Below are 20,571 nucleotides of genomic sequence, written 5' to 3' on the forward strand. Positions count from 1 at the left end.
GTATTTTTAATATATTTAAAATTACAACATAATCTTAATCATTTTCTTACGCTTTGATCGTGTGGATTTTGAAGGAAATTTTTTGATACAATATCAAAGTTTTTTAAATTTAACATTGTATATATGTTATGTTTATTCAAATAAATTGATTAATTATTTAGTATACCTATTTTTATTAAATTCTTAAATATACTTTTTTTTCTAATTTCTTAAATATACTCTTTTTTTCTAAATTCTTAAATATACTTTTTTTTCTAAATTCTTAAATATACTCTGTTTTTCTAATAAATATACTTTTTTTTCTAAATTCTTAAATATACTCTTTTTTTCTAAATTCTTAAATATACTCTTTTTTTCTAAATTCTTAAATATACTCCTTTTTTCTAAATTCTTAAATATACTCTTTTTTTCTAAATTCTTAAATATACTCTTTTTTTCTAAATTCTTAAATATACTTAAGATTTTTTTTAAATTTAAAAAAAATAATAAATAAAAAAATATATTTAAAAAAAAATAAATAAAAAAAAAATATTAAAAAAAATAAATAAAAAAAAAATAATATATGAAAATTTCCCCATGATTTTACCTTTTTATTATATAAAAAAAATAGATAGATTTAAAAAAAAATTGGTGTTGTTTTTTTTCGTTTTTTCAATTTTTTTTTGTTGTTTTTGTGAATATTTTTTTCAAAAATTTTAGGAAAGTAATAAGAAAGAAAGAAAAATTAAAATATGGGTTATTGCTTAAGTCGGGTATATTATTTTGTATTTATTAGGGGATAAAATAGACCCCATCTTTAAAGTTTAAGTGATTTTTTTTACGAATAAATAAACATATTTACAATAATAAACAGACTAAATTTATTTAATGTTAGATTTAAAGTTGTTTCTGATGAATTTGTTGGTGATAATTCAATAGTATTTTGATCCTTTGATTGCTCCATCAATGTATGATACAATCTTGATACTTCCCAATTGAAAAAGTATTTATTTGAATGGCTCATACTTTCCAAGCCTTCTGCCATTGATTGTAGATACAATCTAAAATAATATTAAATTTATAGATAAAAAAATATATTTTACTGGCTTTCAGATGGCACCCTTTCCAAAAGAGCCAAAAGTCTTTCACCCATGAGTGCATTTATTTTTGAACCAGTAGTCTTTGGTGTAGTTTCTTTAGTACTAAAATTGTCAGTAGTTTTTCTGTCCTTTATCATTGGCTTCATAAATTTTATATATTCATATTCAACTTCTTCTTTAAGCATGATACAGTTGGATCATGCTGTGGAAACTCCATCTCCATGCTAATAAAAATATAATTTATCACTGTTCATATATATTTACCTTAAACTAATGGTTGATATCTAAAATTTATTCTAATAATAATATCAATTAATATATTCTAAAATTTATAAAATATAATTTATATTCTAAAATTTTATAAATATCAATTAATATATTCTAAATGATATAATATCAATTAATATATGAGATAAATTATACTTACAATTTTGTATGCATTTTCAAATTTTAGCGCAAAATTAAAAAAGCATAAAACGTTTGATTTTTTTTTAACGCTTGCCGTAAAAAAATCCAATTTGCACAATACCATTTAAAATGCGTTATTAGCTTTTAAAACGGAGCGTTGCAACGCTCAATTTGTGCGCACTATAATATAATAGGTTTATTTGTTGATAAATAATATATTAACATTAAATATAAATATAAATAAAATAAAATAAATTATTTTAATAAAAATAAAAAATTAAATAGGCCGCGTTATATTTCGCGAAATAGTTTTCGCTATATTATCTTCGCGATTTATATTTCACGATATTGACCTCGCTATAAAATTTTCGCGATAAAAATTTCGCTCTAATGTCGCTTTAAAAGTTTTGCGATAAGAGTTTGGCTATAAAAAATTCGCGATATTTGTTTCGCTATATTGTTTTCGCGGAAAAGTATTCGCTAATGTGGATTCGTGATAAAAGTTTCGCTATAAAGTTCATTCGCGATAAACGACATTCGCGATAAAAGTTTCACGAGAAAGTGTTTCGCGATAAAAGTTTCGCTGAATTGACATGGAACCATATATGAGTATCAATTAAATTATATTTAATTTTATTGGTCATTCAATTTCAAAGATTTCAAACCCAACAATGCCCCAAATTAAACAAGAGCTTAATTTTAATTTATAAATCTAAAAATAACTATTTCTTCTCTGAAATATCAACCTTTATCACAAAAAAAAATATATTCTAAAAAATTGATTAATAAATAATTTCGTATTTGATTTAATAGTCCTAACTTAATAGCTTCATAAAACACGTCTTGTTTATTGTGAAATTAAAGAATTATGAAAATTTTCACAAGATTTATTAAATATACTCCGCTTTATTGTAAAATTAATGAATTATGGTAAAAATTTCCACCAAAATGCAGATGATCATTTATTTATTATTTTATATAAAAAAAAATTTTTTATAAAAAAATAAATAAAAAAAAATAATATCAAAAATTTTCCCGTGATTCAGTGAGTAACCAAAAAAATAATAAATTTTTCGGAGTTTCCGTGAGTTTCTATAATATTTTCTAAATAATTTTTTTTAAAACAATGCAAATGTTATTTATTTTTTTAAATAGATTTTAAAAGAAACACCCAAAGTTTTATTTATTTTAATTTTTTTTAAAACACCAATTTTATTATTTATACTTAAAATAAAAGAATTATTTTAAATATGGTCTGAATTATGGAAATATTTTGATAAAGATAAAGAGAATTTTGCAAAATGCGTTATCGGCGGAATTCTAATTTCACGGGGAGGAATAATGAAAAATTCATTTAATACAACAAATATTCGGAAACATTTAAAGCGATTCCATCAAACGGAATTCGAATAGCTAATACAAAAATAACGAGAAATATTAGAAAAAACAAATCAAATTTTTAAAAAAAAGAGCCCTGAAAGTCAGCCAACAATATCAGCCTATCTTAATAAAACTAATATTTGGAAATATTAAGATCCTTTGCCTGAAAATCTAGAGGCTCTTATATTTATTTTAAAAAATCTAATACATTATAATTTTATATGTTAAATATTACAATTTTAAAAACAACATAAATTGGATATATTATTATTAGGGCTGTACCGATCCACATATTTTTCACCGATCCGATATTACTTAAAACCGATCCGATATTTATACTGATTTGTAATCACACCCGTTTCAACCAAATGCAATTAAGAAATCAATATTTTTTATGCAAAAAATCGAATTATGAAATTTAATTTAATTTTTTTATTTCTACAATTAAGACTATAATAAAAAATATATATTTAATAATATATCCATTTTATGTTGGTATGAATTATAAAATTGTAATATTTATATAAAATTATAATATATTAGATTTTTTTAATAAATATGAGAGCCTCCAGATTTTCTGGGAATAAACGTCTACGATATGGACTATCTATATCTCCTGCCGTACTGAAGGCAGACTCAGATGATTCCGCAGATAACGCATTTTGCAAAATTATCTTTGCCTTAGTAAAATATTTTCATAATTCAGATACCATATTTAAAAAAATTCTTTTATTTAAAGTATAAATAAAAAAATTGACGTTATTTAAAAAGATTTAAATTAAATAAAACTTTGGGTGTTCCTTTCTATTTTTATAAAAAAAAAACTTTTAAAATATATTATAATAATGTAAAATAAATATACATAAAATAAAATAACAAAAAAAAGTAAAGTAAAAAGATCGGATCGGTTTTTACAGGTATCGGCCCGATCCGATATTTCCGGAAAACGCTAATCGGTACCGATCCGATCCGATATTTAATATCGGCACAGCCCTAATTATTATATATATTTTATCTATTATAATATAATTTTTTTTAAATTATAGTTGAAATAAAAATATTAAATTAAATGCATAATTCTTTTGCATAAAAAATATTGATTTCTTAATTACATTTGGTTCAAAGAGGATGGGTAAAAAATCAATATAAATATCGCCTCAGTATCGGATCGGTTTTCAACCAAAATCGGAAAATTATCTGATCGGATCGGTGAAAAATATGTGGATCGGCACAGCTCTAGTTGTAATTCAATTGCGACATTATATTCACGGTAATACATTCGCTATAATGCCTTTGATGCCCCCGCGATAATGCATTCGCTGTAATGGATTTGCACCATTGTTTGCGCGTTAGAACATTCACGGCAATGCATTCGCTATAATAACTTTTCGCAGTAATGTATTCGATAATATATTTTGCGGATAAAGTTTCGCGATAGATGTGATACACTTTTCGAGATACGTTTTTGCAAATTTAAAACCCTCACCCATTGATTTAGACCCAGTGGCTCGGGCAAGAGAGTTTAGGGGTTGGACCCCCTTCCCGATGGAAAATAGTATTAAGTAAAATTTTGTTTTTCATAATACTTTTATATTGATATCTATTTGGAAGTTTTTTTAAATTGAAAAAACCAATTTTCTATTTCTATAGTCATCTCAGAAACATCCTCTATTAGATAAAATGCGTGAAAAAATCCTAAAAATCTATGAATAAACAATACTATAGGCATATTTCATCTTTTAAACAAATTTTTACATAAAAAAAATTTGTTAAAAATTATATTAAAAATAATTGAAAGATGGACGCTTCCCAAAGATGTTTTAAGTATGGGACCGACGTATATACTTTTCTATTTCCAAGTGTAAAAATGTATTTAGTATTAGTATATTACTTTACTAAACTAATCGCTCCAAATAAATAATTAAGGATAAAACATATAATGTCTTCGTTTTCAATTTCAAGGTAACAAATCCATCTTATTATATCACATTTCTAAAGTCTATTTGACTTGTTTTTTATTATACCACTACTAAATTATAAAAGTAACAAAGCCAAAGACGTCGCATATTTTAAAATAGGATAAAAATTGATTTTTTTAATCATGATAATAAATTTTTTAAACTATTTTCTAAAAATTATATTGTGATTCTATATTCTTCGATCACAGTCACCTGCAGGCCTAACCTACCCGGTACAAAGGCCGGGCCTAAAAAAAACTTTTTAGAAAATTCATGGGCTGAACTGGCCCGTATATTTTAAACCCGAAATTTTAGATTGCCATTGTTAGCTAGAAAAATTAAAATAAATGTAATATATTATAAAAAAAATCGGGCAACGTCTTAAATGAACCCTGATAAATTCTAATTTGATGATATTGGCATTTATGACTGACTTGAGAGTTCATTTAAATCAGATTTTTCATTTATAATGAAGAGTGTGTTAAGATCAATTTTTTTTATTTTTCAAAATTAATATTTAAAAAAAATTTTTTACAAATTAGATTCCATTTATTATATATATTTTTGTTATACATTTCAATAGTTGATTTAGATTGTAAGAGAAGAGCTTAACTCCTTAAAAATGTTATAGTGGAATGGATGTGATACTAATGATAATGAGGCAAAATCTTTAATTGACCATTTTGGTATCACCAAGACTCACAGCAAATTAGCTGGTAGGTAAAATATTTTTGCATAATAATCTATTATGATGTATTATATTTTTAGCTTCTGGTGGCCAAACATGAAAATGGATGTATTTAATTTTGTAAAATGTTGTGACATTTGCCAATGTAGAAACGCAAGAATTGATAAAGCCAGCAATGAGTTGCATTCAATTCCTATTCCAGCAAAGGTAGTAAAGTTGATTACATAACAAACACTTCATTTGAAATTTTTTATAGTTTCGTTATTTTAATTGTATCTAATTTTTGTTTATGTATTTTATATTTTTCACTTTTAGTTTTATTAATGGTCTGTTATTATAGCTTATATGTATGTGGCACGTTTTTTATTAGTTATATTTGCATATATTGAACCATTTAAATTTTATGTCAGCTTATACCTTCTATTTTGAATCTTTTTACAAGAAATATTTAATATATTCATTTTTAGTTTCTATAATATTATTAAATACAATTGATGGTTTATATTATCTCTAAAATAAAAATATAATTAGCATATAATCTAACAATTAGAACTTATAATCTGAAAATTAATAAATAAAATTAATATATGTCCCTTCAATCTCAGGCAATTGATATATATCATAATTTCATTTTTTAATTAATTTAGATTTTACCTCATCCTATATTATATTATTTTAGCTGCAATTATAAATAGTGTACTTTATTATATCATGAGTCATGCCCAACCCTAAATTAACATTCATTTTATATTACATAAATTAAATTAGTAAATTAAGGCATTCACAAATGTATAAGATAGATGGCAATTTCACTTGATAATTTCTATTTTTAACCACATTAAAATTTATAAGATTAATTCCCTTCCTAATAGAAAATATAATATAACAATAATCTTTTATTTTGCAAAAGTTATGGACACAAATAGGTGTTGATTTAAGTGCTTTGCTTGAAAGTGAGGATGGCTATAAATACATTGCTGGCAGAGTTGAAAGTGGCGCGCTATACCTATCGCTATTTTTCAAAAAAATTAGCGTGCTACCGTTATCGCTATTTGTCAAAAAAAGTAGCGCGCTATTAGCTACTATTTTTTAAAAGTAGCTTTGGCTACTTTTTATAAATAAAATTAAGAAACAAATTTGTTTTATTTTTTTTGCTTATAATGTTATTGTATAGTAAATATATAAAAATCAACATTTATAATATTAAAATATAGTTAGTTTTGATTATAAAAAAATTTATGTAATAAAAATAAATATTTATGGTAATTTGTTACATTTTATAAGTTTTTACCTTGTGTTATGTGTCCAACTATCTGCCGTGATACATATATATGATATCTCTGATAACTCTACTATTAGAGAATCTTTTATCACTAAAGTTATCTGCTATTTTATCCATTAGTTTCTGGCGGCATAAAATTGTTGTACCAGGGGATAGAGTTTCAATCATCATGGTAAATGATGGATTATCAACCAAGGACATTGGCTGAACTGTATAAATTATAAAATCAACAATAACTTTATCAGCCAATTTCTGAGAAATATTGTCATTTGCAATTATTAATTAATTTGGTTTGAATTGAGTTAGTCTTTTTGCGTGTAGTCGCCTATACCAAAATTATTTAGATGTTTCTCCATTTCCTTAAAACTAATGAACAGTCTTAAAAAATAAATATTGTAAGAATGTAAAAATGACAATTTACCTTTAGGTGTTTCTTGAGGTTATAGCTACTGGATTGATTTGAGGAAATATTTTTTTTTACATTTTAAACAAATAAATTTGAAGCCAGTTTTGATTATATATTATTTTAAAAAAATTTCAAATCTAGGAAATGGGAAATTTGTATTATAGCTATTAAGAACATTTTCTTCCTTGGTATCTTCTATTTCATTAATATTATTGTCTGAATCACTTTCAACGATTTGGATATCCATAGGCGATGACATTTTAAATTATTAACACATGATTTAGGTTTATAATACAAATGAAAATATAAATTACAAATTGAAAATATATTTCAATTTTAAAATTAAATAATAAATCATAAAAATTATAATTAATTATGATATATTTAAATTTTCATGCTTATACTTACCTTCATTATATTTTTTAAAAGTAGCTAAGTAGCGCGCTAAAAAATTAAATAATTACAAAAAAAGTAGCCGCTATTAGCTATAGCTACCAATAAAGATAGCGCACAAGTAGCTCGCTACTTTAACAACTCTGATTGCTGGAACGGTTGATTACTTCATCAAATATATACCCTTTAAAAGATAAAATGAAATCGTTATCGTGCTTCCCCCATATAGGGTAAAAGTATAACAAATTTGGTAAAAAAAATATTATATTTTAGATTCAAATTAATGATCAAGGGCGTGAGTTTGTGGTTTTGGACGAAATAAGAAATAATTATCACAAAAACGTATACCTTATTTATAACGCATGTCTTATTTATATCGCATTTCTTATTTATATCACATATCTTATTTATATCGCATATCTTATTAATTTGTTTTTCTCATCTTAATCTGTACTAAATTTCATGTACAAATTAAATAAAGTATTACATATAAGATACACATTATTTTTTATAATAATGAAATGATATGTATAAATATATTGTCCATCTTTTTTCTCTTTTTGTAAAATATAATTTATGTGCTTGAAATAAATTATTTAAAAAATATTAATAACTTATATATTATTTCTAACCTTAAGTGGTAACATTGATTTTTACTGGAAATGTATTCCAGGATAAACAGCAAATTCTTTTGGTATTTTTAAAATTTATATATATAAATTGTGAGTAGTTTAGAAATATATCAGAAATTCATATGTATTCGGTTGGTCTAGGAAGGAATACCTTTCCGGTGAAATATATTTTTTCTCAAATTTAAAATTGGCCGTCATAAATAGGGTTACCAGGTCTACCACATTTACTACTTTTTTACTATTTTTTAAAGAATTTATTTATATATATATTTTATTAGTTTTAATAGATTGTTATCTTGCCCCTTATTAAGTACCATTTTACTTGTGCTATATATTATTAATATTTGAAAAAAAAATGTGTGACAAATTTGTGTTACTATGTTGTTTTCTCCCTCGATTGGTTCAAAAACTTAGCTAAATTACTATATAGCAGTTGCCCCTACAACGGGGGGGGCGAAGCAACTGCTTCAATAAATTTGAGTGGGGGTACCTTTTTTTTTAAATTTTCTTTATTATTTAATTCTTTTACTGTTTTGTTACATCCATCATGATAAAGTGATTTCTGGTTTATAAATGTAATAATAAACCCCCCCCCACCCCTTAGATTACATTTAACAGGTGCTTTTCAATCATAGTTGATGGCACATATGATGTTTCGAAATCAGAAGCAATAGCTTTGATAGTATGATATGTTGAAAATAGTGAGACGCCAAAGCCTGTTGAAAGACTGAATGACATATATTGTATGGGAAATACCACAGGTCTCGATATCAAGCATAATATAATATCCAAATTTGGCTCGATGAATTTACCCCTAGAATTTCTAGTTGGGCAAAGTTATGATGGCGCCTCAAACATGAGTGGAAGAATCAATGGTGTACAGGCCTTGATTAGAGCAGAGGCGCCAAAGGCAGCTTTTATTTGGTGTTATTGTCATCGATTAAATTTAATCATTGTTCAATTATGCCAATCAATTAAAGAACTTCGAAATGTTCTAGGAATACTAGATGAGATTTATATCTATTTTAATGGTGTAAAAAGATATGAGGTACTCAAAAAATGTCAGTGTAATGATCTGAAAAAAATCGCAACGATTTCTACGCATCAAGAATACCACTCTGTAATAGTATACCTTATTTATTTAGATTTAAAATGTTTTTTTATTTAGAAGCTGGCTATCGTCATATAAAGCTATTGTAAATTTTTTCCTACTTTATGATGCCTTGAGGGCAGCTTTAACAAATTTAAAGGATTCTGAAGATCCTGCCACTTCCACTATGGCTAGTGCTATAGTCTTTAGAATATAAAAATTTGATTTTATCTTATCACTTTGTGTTTTGGATAAAATATAGTTGATAACAAGTTTGGCTTGTACAAAATTGCAAACCATTTCGAAGGATATAGGGTATGCAATAAATCAAATTCAATTGGCAAAAGATTGCTTGATTAATTTGAGAAGTATAATAAAAATTATTGTCTTAATTATTTTTTAATCTAATAGATAATAACACTGAATTTTTAGATGTTTTTTCAAAGGCGCAAGATTTTATGAAGGAGAGAAATCTACATTTTTGATTAGGTGTGTTTTATGCTGCACTATTTAATTATTATGCAGTTTAACGAAAGATTTAATGATGATTCCATGAAATCTTTACATCAAACATCATTTTTTACGCCAAAGGGAATGGCAGAAAAATCAATTATTAAAGAAGATATCGAGGATATCTGTGAATTTACAATTTAAATTCAAGTAAAATTTTCGAAGAAATGTTGAAGTTTAGAAATAAGATGGCCAAAATGGGGAATGTAATTATTACTCATGACCTAGAGGTTCAAGAATCTAAAGATTTGTCAGATTCTGAGAATTGTAAATTTATTTAATTAAAATATTTTTACCAATACATTATTTAGCTTCTTCTGATGATGATGATAATTCAGGGACTTACGATTCAGATTGGAAAAACTATTCATTTATTTTACCTTATCGTTTACTTTAAAATTTTTCTGCTTTACCTAATTTAAGAATTTTATATAAATATTTATTAACCATTCCCACAACCTCATGTACTGCCGAAAGAGTCATGAGCAAAATTAAATTAATTAAAACAAGACTGCGCAGTACCATGAAAGATTCTTTTCTCAATAATTTAACCATATTATCAATGGGAAAAATTTTATTTAAACAATTAAATACTGATGAAATTATAAATTCTTTCGCTTTCTCTTCCCCTAATTTATCTAAATTATTAATTTAAAATAATATTTATAAAGTTATATTTTTTGCATTTTATTTATATTATATATTAAAAATTGATGTAATAAAAATTATTTTTGAAATTTATGAGTGTCATAATTATCATTTTTTCGAAGGGGGGGATACTTTTAAAGGGGGTACTTTTCATGGGGGTATTCTGCTTCATTCGCTCAAAAAGTGTAGGGGCCACTGATCTTACCTATATTTTAAAACTGTTTTATCTCACATTTCTATATTAAACTTTGACATTTTCGAACTTAACCTTTAATTAATATATAAAACTTTAAGAGTTAATATTAAATGCAAAGAATAAAGCAAAATTGCCTTAAATATCAATATAACAATAGAGAATATAATATTTAATTTTACGTGTGAGTCATAAATGTCAGTATCACTAAAAATATCATATTTGATCTATGCACGTCAGTCATAAATGCCAATATCACTAAAAATAATGTTAAATCTTAACATGTCAGTTATAATTAAATTAGAATTTATTTAGAACAGGGTGTATTTAAAACGTTACACAGGGCCGAAAAATTTTTTATAAAAAAATCGAGCAAATAGTACTTTTGCAGGTGTCTCTGATATTGAATTTGATATTAATTTTATAAATTTTTGCATTTCTAATAACTTTTTATATTGAGCTAAATTTTAATTGTTATTAAGCACTATATATTATATTTGCGCTTTCAAATGTTTGTCAAATTTCATGCAAAGACTGTGTCTTAATATGAGACTTAAAAATTTTGAAAACATAACTTCTCTTCAAAATTTAATGGTAATATAATTATTTTACTTATATATCCATCAGAGACCTGCAGAGGTACCATTTGCATGGCCCAGCCATATTTTTTTCCCAAAATTTTTTTAATTTTTATAGCTAATAATGGCGATTTAAAATATTTGGTTTTAAAATATACGGCCCAGCGTGGGTATTTAAAAAAATTGCTAGGCCCGGCCAAGGTAAATATAAAAAATTAATATATGGCCCTGCCCATGTATCCGGGCTGGGAAAGATTGGGCCAGATTTAGGGCTAGGTCTCTGATATCTATTAAATAAACCTAAAAGAACAAATGATATCATAAAGCTGGTAGATTAAAAGATTAAAAAATATTTTTAATTGAAGAGAAAAAAACTGTAAGAAACCAATTTAAGATATGATATAAAAGATTCAGCCTAAGACATGACGTTATAGATTGATGTTAGTAAGTATTAATCATGCATTACATATGCTGCACTCAGATTTTCAGTTCTTCTATAATTCTCGTTCAGGCATGATGCCGATTTTTGCATTTTTCTCTTATTTTACCAATAGGTTTTTTTAAAATCTATCTACCAACTGGTTGAAGCTTTAAAAAATATGCACTAATTAATGGTATATGTTTCACAATTAATGCTTCTAGAAATCTAATTGACTTCATGTTTAAGGCGTGATACTACAATTTTTATTTGGCTCATAATTCATTTACTATTTTATTCTTGGCGAAATTGATTGGATGATATAAGCAATGCATATAGCATGATGTGATGAATTTTAGAATTTTCCCTTATTTTGCCAATTTTTTTTTCCATATTAAACCATCTAATCTACCAAACAGATTGAAGAAATAAAGTGTTCTAATTCTATTTGGTTGCATTAAAAATTAGTATTTTCAAAATTTGGCTCACTTTACGCTTAAAGTGTGATGTCAGCTTACATTTTCTTTATAATTCGTTTTTTTGGTTGGCAAAATGATTGAAAAGTTAATAAGTACTATTCAGGCATTAAATATAACGTAAACTATATTTATTTCTTCTAAATATTCCACTCCAATATAATTCCAATTTTTCTTATTTTGCTTATAACATTTTTTCTTTATATTGTTTACCAAACAAAATTTTCATAATAAATGCTTTCAGTCACTTTTTAATGGTAAAATTGGCTAAAATATTGCTGCTAGTAGTTTTTTCCTCTAAAAATATTTTACAACCTTTCCTCCTCCTTTGATAAATCCTGGCGGTGTCACTGGCTAGACATCACCAAGGTTGATATTTAATTTTATAGCATTCAAATCATAAATATGTAAAGTAAATTCTTAAAAATAAACACTTTAAAATAAATAATATTTAAAATAGGAATAATTTCTGGGCATTCTGAGAAATTGAACAAAAAAAAATTCGGCGAAAATTTAATTTGTACTTAGAAAAATTTTCTTCAATTTTATGAAAAATATAAATTCAGTAAAGATTCATAGCTTAAAGAAATTTGCAATTAATGAAAAAAAATTCTAAGCATTTCAGTTTTTATTCTGAGCAAAATAATATTATAAGTGTAATAAAATGATTGGCAATCAATATTTATAATCACTCATAAGCTGTATATTAAAACTAATATTCTCATAAAATGTAAAATGAGGTAATTAAAATTTAAGAAATTATATTCTTGTAAAAAAAAAAAATTTTTAATATTTATATTTTTAAAGCCTACTTTAAAATACAATACTACTTTTTAGTTTCTTAAAAATTTAACATTAAACATATTTTATAAAATTTACATTTTTTTTAATTTATTTTATTAGTAATTAAAATCAAAATCTTTATATTATAAATAATTTTTGGAATGGAAAAATATTTTAAAAAATCAGCATTAATAAAAGTTATAATTAATACTGTTACCTGTTATATTTTTAACCAAAATTAATTATTTATATTATGATATAGATAATTATAACTGAAATTGTTATTTCTTTATCTATGGTTTTAGCCTGCAGAAAATCTGGTAATAGGCCAACAAAAATTATTGAGTTTGTTACCAGAGTTGGGCGAGTACCGCAAATACTTGTAACTAAGATAAAGATCCTTTTGTATCTTGTACTTTTTTGACATTTTTAATAAGATACTAGTATCTGTTTCATGTTTAAAATTTTACACATCACAGTTTATATTTTATTTTCCTCGAGAATCTTGTATTAAATTACTTATTTATTTTCACCATATTTTAAATATGATGACAATCAAAAATAGCTGGAAAATTTACAACTCATATTAGAGATCGGCCGAGCCTATTTATTTAAAAAAATAAATCTGGTTTGGGCTGGGTCGGGCCTTAGAAATTTTTTTAAAATGTCTAAATTTATCCATTTTATGTTAAATTTTTTATGTAAAATAAAAGTATTTTATTTTATTTAAAGAAACTAGACACCTTATAACATATCGTTTATTTTGAGTAATTAGAAAAATTAATTTCTATATTAAATAAATTCGGACAGGAACGGGCTAGTAAATTTTTTAAAAAAATATTTGTGTTCGGGTCGGGCCGGACAAAACTTTAAAAAAATTTAGGGCCGGGCTTGAAAATTTAGGTCCGATGCAGATCACTAACTCATATTAAAGTAGAGATAAAAAATAACAACACCAAAAGCCAAAATTATATTATATATATAAATGTTACTCAATAGAATATCATACCAATTTTATGTAACATGGAAGGGAAGAAGGTAGTGAAATTTAAATTATGGAATTAAGTTCCAGTGAATCAAATCCCAATTTAAAATCTTATATGGAATTTTTTTAAAAATAAAAGTTAAAAAAGACAATGAACAGGCTAAATGTAAAAACCTTTATTTACAAAAAATGATAAAGGTTTAAACCAAATTTTGTTAAACATATTAAAGTATATTATTTATGTACGGTTAGAAGTAGCATGAGTTATCTTAAAAATTTAATTTTACAATATTGTCTACCTTTATTAAAAGCTGCCCAAGATGAGAAAGAAAGAATTTTCCTGTGATATGAATATAATGAGGCTTTTTTGAAATCAATATCAAAAACTTATGGATTGAGTCAGATGATAAAAAAAATGCTTTCAAAATATATTAATAAAAGAAGCCCTAAATATAGTACCAGGTATATAAACAAGCTTAAACTATAACACCCATAGATTTAAAATCTAATAAACAGATGGAGGTTTAAATTATATAAAAGGAAGTTCGAAATACATTATAAATGCTTAAATATTATCCTTCCATTCAGTGGCGTAGCCAGAATTGATCCATGGGGGGGGGGGGGGGGGGGGGGGTTAAAAATTTTTTGGGGTCTTCGCCCCCAAACTGCATTTTAAAAATTTGCCAATATTTTGTGCTTTATTAGTGTCTTATAGTAGTAGCCAGCATAAATGAAAAAAATATTAGTAACAAAATTTTGGGCAAATTTATAGTGTTGTAAACGAACGCGTTCAAAATGAACGCTTTCGTGAACGAAGTTCGTTTTTTTGAAAAAAGGTGATGAACGGCGTTCGTTTTTTTAAAAAAGGTGATGAACGGCGTTCGTTTTTTTAAAAAAAGGTGATAAACGGCGTTCGTTTTTTTGAAAAAAGGTGATGAACGGCGTTCGTTTTTTTGAAAAAAGGTGATGAACGGCGTTCCTTTTTTTTGACGAACTTTGAACGCGAACGCGTTCCTTTTCTTTGATGAACGCGTTCAATTTTACGTTCGTTCAATTTTAAAAACACTTTTTATTTTTATTTATTTGAAAAATTAATATTAATCCGCATTTTTTAACAAAAAAGTCTTATATTTTTTAATCAGCTGTTTTTACTTTTTCCTTTTTCATATTGCAATTAACGTACCATAGTGCTACTGCTATAGAAGATAAGATTAAAGTTTATTAATTTGAATATTTTATATTTTAATTTAATAGATTAGCATTTGCATGGATATAAATATTTCATCATCAGATTCTGAAAATCAAAATTCAATATTAGATGAATTAGAATTACCATGGCCCAAATATCAAAAGTATTTCACTGTTTTAAAATCAATTCCGAGATATCCTTTTTATTTGACGAGGAAGATGAGGGCAGATTGGAGGATGATAACATAGCTCAATTTTTTGAAACAATGGATAAAACATTAAATGTTTTTAATAAATTCCCCCTTTTAAAAGAATTGTTTATCAAGTATAACACCGCAATCCCTTCATCCGCCCCTGTTGAGCGAGTTTTTAGTATAGCTAACGCTGTATTAACTGACAAGCGTTCATGCCTATCAGATGAAAATTTTGAAAAGCAATTATTATTAAAAATTAATAAGAAAAATTTTTTTATAAATTAATTTTTTTATCGCTCTATTATATTGTATTTATAATTATATTATTAAAATAAAACTATTATTTTTTATCATGGCTAATATATTGTGTTGAAAAATATAAGGCATTTATTTATATTAAATTAAATTTTTAAAAAAATTTATCATAAAATTTTGAACGTATGAACGCGTTCATGAACTTGAACGTGTTCCTTTTTTTGAATTTGAACGTGAACGTGAACGCGTTCGATTTTTGTCAATGAACGTTGAACGCGAACGCGTTCGATTTTTTTAAAAATGTTTACAGCACTACAAATTTATGATTTATATGTGACTGAGAGCATTGTTCTGAAAATTTTATCAATGTTTAGTCAATTGTAAATTAATTCAATCCATTCGGTGTAGAAAGAATAATAAAATCGCCCCCTAAACCTCCCATTTTTTATGACACTCAATATATCTTATTATATGTTAAAAATAATTTTTTTAATTAAATTTTTTTTTCATATAACAAAATTTTGCAGAGAATTTCACTATAGATTTTATTTTATCATTAAAATACTTTAGTATAAATAACACCCCTTTATTTAACTATGTATTGATTTTAATGATAACAAATGAGTATAATAAAACATTAATAATTCTTATTAGGGAACTGCAAAAGTAGGAAAATCGAGTTCAGGCCTAAAATTTTTTAAAAAAATCGGGCTGGGTTGGGTTGGGCTTTGGAATTTTTTTTAAAATATATCTAAATATATCAATTTTATGTTAAATTTATTTTATTTATAAAAACTAGACGCCATAAACATATATCTTTTATTTTGAGTAATAATAAAAATGAATTTCCATATTTAAATAAATTCAAAACAGGCCGACAAAACTTTTTTAAAAAAATTTCGTGTTCAGACCGGCAATATATTTTTAAAATAATTTTGGGCTGAGCCGGGCTTGAAAATTAGGCCCGATGCAGATCACTAATTCTTATTGCAAATACAATAATTTTATTAAAAATAGTATAATATATAAATATTATGACTAAGAATTCATTATAATTATGTTTTGAATATAAAAATTTTATTTTATAATAATATAGCAATTTATTATTTGAATTTATAAAGGGAGCTCTACTTTTCTCTGAGATTTGACAATCTCCTTGTAAATATTTAATATTACGAATCCATTTAAACGGCTTTCAACGGTGCTATTTAAGTTTTTAAACTTTTCAAAGTTGAGAAGACCTTTCATTAGTGCAGGTGCTAATGGGTAAGGTAGCTAAAATAAAAAGCAATGTTTTGATATTAGGCAGGGAATCTAAAGTGCAATTACACATGGAGAGGGTCTGCAAAACATTTTTGGGTCTCAAAGAGTACTCTATTCTGTCAAATTTATACCAAAATTCGACATCACAAAGTAACTTATCATACCATCCTGATAATTCATCAGAATAAAACTCTGAGATTTTCTTAATATCCTTTCGCGTTTCAAGTGAATTCAGACTTAACCGGCAAAAGAAAATAAAAGCTGTCTAAAATAAAATTGTGACTAATAAATCTTTCCTTTAATTGAAATAAAAATGTATCAATAAGGGGAGTAAAAATATTTATTTTATAAACATCCTCAATCGTAGAAGCATCAATATTTAAGCGATTGGACTATCTAGAAACTACTCTAGGTTTAAAATTTTTAATCCCAAACATATTAGCGATTACCTTTACTTTCTCATTATATTCCAAATTAAATGATTTTTCTTTTATTTAAAAATTATAAAAAATAAATTAAATTTTTAAAATCTAATTAGTTTAACAATATTATTAAATTTATAAATATCTAATTTAACTATTTAACTATGCTAGAAAAAATTTACAATATATTTTTATAGTTATTTAATATTTTACATATAATTTATAATATATATTTTTAAACCATGTTATCATTTAAAATTTTTATTTATTTTTTTAAATATATTTCATTTTCATATCGTATATAATTTTATTTATAAATTGAAACCGTTTTTAAAAAAATAATTCGCAATAAGAAAAAAAAATTTCTATCTAAAAAAAAAAAATTCGAAGGTTATGGGGAAGGGGGGGGGGGATGGTTCAACCCTAAACCCCACCCCCTTGTCTATGCCACTGCATCCATTTAGGAAATATTATATAAATTTAATAATGCAATACCTATATCAGCTCCAATAGGTTATTTAGTTTTGGCACAATATTAAGTAAGCCGTAACGACAAAAAGGACTAATAATAAATTATTTGAAAAATTTGATTATTTTATAAAATAATGAATCTATTTTAAATACTCTTTTGCAAATTAATATTTAACTCCCATTAAAAATAGTAGTCTCCCTTGTCTATCTATGCTAAGAATGGGCTATTACTAAAATGCCTGATTATTATAATTAACTCATCATTAAATATTTTATTAATTATTGTTAATATTCATTTTTATTATATGCGTATGTTATGTTCTTCAAAAATAAAGAACAAAAACTGTATTTTATAAACTATTCTAATTTAAATTTAAAAGTATCTTGTATTTAAGATACTCTAATTAGGCAAAAGATACAAGTATCTTTTATCTTGTATCTTTTTGATATTTTGAAAAAGATACTAATATCTGTATCTAAGATTCATTTTATCACAAAGAATCTGTATCTAGATTCTTTTTCCGGAGGACCTGCCCAACTCTGTTTGTTACTTACATAAAATGTATTGTAGTGGCTTAAGACTTTTTAAAAAATCTAATATATAAAAGCTGGTAGGCTTATAATATTTTACTCCAACTACCTTAAGCTATCAATTTTAAAAACAGGACATTATAGCTTATAATGTAATAATAAGCTTAAATTAAAATACAATTCTGATACTGGATCATTAGTGTTTTTAGATATTTTCCTTTTGATTTCATTTAGAATTTAAAACACAAAGCAATCTAAAAAGGTTTTCATGCTTACCATTGTGAATGTAAGTTACGTGATACGTGATATTAAGTGCACTAGCCCTAAACGTAGTACATATAGCAAATGTTATATATACAACAGAGCAACGCTGGTTCTCTTATGAAAAAACCCATCAAACTGGGATAAAAAAAATGGGAAAATAAATAAGAGGACCATCCACGATTTTTGGGCAGGCCGCAGTTACCTGTGCGCGTAATTGGCAAAGCCACTCACTTAAACGCCCATGGGAAGTAAAAGGGACAGATAAAAGCCCATGCCCGATTAAGTAAGTTTTGATTATGGAAGGGTCATATTGGCAATGTTACAATTTAAGTCTTAGGAGTAACTGGGAAATAGAATATACATATATTAAATTTTATTATGACTTGTAATTGATGTAGTATCCTGAGCTAAAATTAAACTGGAAAATAAAACTGAAAAAAGAAAAGAATAAAGCTATAAAATTACTTTTAAATTATTTGTAAAATACTTTTAATTAATAATACTTTACAAATATCTAGAAAATAAATTAGCAGTGCGTCACTATTAAATTTACTACATTTTATCTTTAATTTAGTATTAAATTAAATTGTATCTTGTATTAAAAATAAAATAGAACAAGACTAAAACCAAAAGTAAAATAGAAAATGTACACATTTAATAACATATTTTAAATATTACCTTATACAGTATCCTGAACTAAAATTAAAAAAGAAAAAATAAAATTGAAAACTGAAAAGAAAATAGAACTGTAAAACTATTTTTAAATTATTTGTAAAAAATTACTTTTAATTAATAATACTTTACAAGTATTCTGAAGATCAATTAGCAGTGTATCACTATTTAAATTTACTACTTATCTTTTATTTTGTATTGAAAATTAAATTGTATCTTATATTAAAAACAAAATAGGAAAAGGACTAAAACCAAAAAGTGATTAAAAATGTACATTTATATTAGACATTAATGGAGAGGGAGTATGGACTAGCTATAGAGTAAAGAGGTTTGGTCAAAAAGAATAAAATAAATTATGTCCATTAACAAAAAAGATAAAATTAAAACTTACATAAAAAGTATAGAATTAAAACCATCTGAACGTATATTTTTGATATTTTTTTGTTACTTGTGATTTTAAAGTTATTTTTGATTTTTTTTAATTTTCCTTATATTTTATATTTATATGTATCATAGGTTAAAAACTAGTAATTGAAGGATGATCAGCTGTTATTAAAAATAATGTTAAATATAATTTTTTAATATTTTAAATGCAATGTGAAATAAGTATTCCAGCACAATATATAACAATAATAACATATAATAGCATTTATAATAATTTATTTAAATATGAATATAAAATTACTTATAAAGGCTCCTAAATTTTATTTTATAAGGGAAAAAATTCAAAATATTTTTGGAAATCAGCATTTTTAAAAAGAATAGAAGTTTATATTCACATATAAATATAGGTAAAATTTTTATTATGGAATTGAACTTCTAAACATTTATTTCACGTATCTCTGATTCATATCTCATTGACGTTACCTCTTATTTCACCTATTTTTTTTTTCATTTGCTATGTATTTCCATTTAACAACATATACTCATTTATCTTAAACATAAAATATTTTAAAATTAAAATCAGCTATTCCCTTTCCTATAAAGTAATTAAATACATATGCAATTCATGAGTGTAGGCTATGTTTCTAGCCCATTTTTAATCAGCCTACAGGCTTTCAAGTAACAGTTCTTGAACCATAGCGCGTACGTAGGAGGGCCCCTCATTTTTTTCCCATTTATATTAAATAACCAATTTGATGGATGAGGAAAACCTAGCTTATCTCTGTTGTATTCACAACTAGAATGCCGTTTTATTACGTATCACGTATTTTTAATGAGCGCCTTTATATATTTAGAATATTTTATGCTGAGATAAGAACAAGATAAAGAGCTCTAGATCTTTATCATTAAATGGTATATAGAAATGAAAGCTAATAGTAATTTTTTATACATATAATTATAAACAATAAATTAGAGCTATGATTTAAATAATTCAAGATATTCAATTTTAATTCTAGGAGC

The 20,571-nt window shown here is 25.0% G+C and overlaps 1 protein-coding gene across 2 annotated transcripts in view; it reads right to left on the minus strand.

Annotated features, from left to right (window-relative positions):
• LOC135922095 (polymerase delta-interacting protein 2-like) overlaps positions 1-19,932 on the minus strand; it is a 154,486-nt gene extending 134,554 nt beyond the window's left edge. For both annotated transcript variants that reach the window (XM_065456509.1, XM_065456508.1), the window contains exon 1: positions 19,853-19,932. In XM_065456509.1, coding sequence (XP_065312581.1) covers positions 19,853-19,917 — 65 coding nt within the window. In that variant the 5' untranslated portion in view covers positions 19,918-19,932. The remainder of the gene's footprint in view (positions 1-19,852) is intronic.
• Between the last annotated feature and the right edge of the window lie 639 nt (positions 19,933-20,571).

This window comes from Gordionus sp. m RMFG-2023, chromosome 1 (assembly GCF_954871325.1).
Source record: "Gordionus sp. m RMFG-2023 chromosome 1, tfGorSpeb1-WG-v2, whole genome shotgun sequence".
NCBI classification, from domain to species: Eukaryota; Metazoa; Nematomorpha; class Gordioida; order Chordodea; family Parachordodidae; genus Gordionus; species Gordionus sp. m RMFG-2023.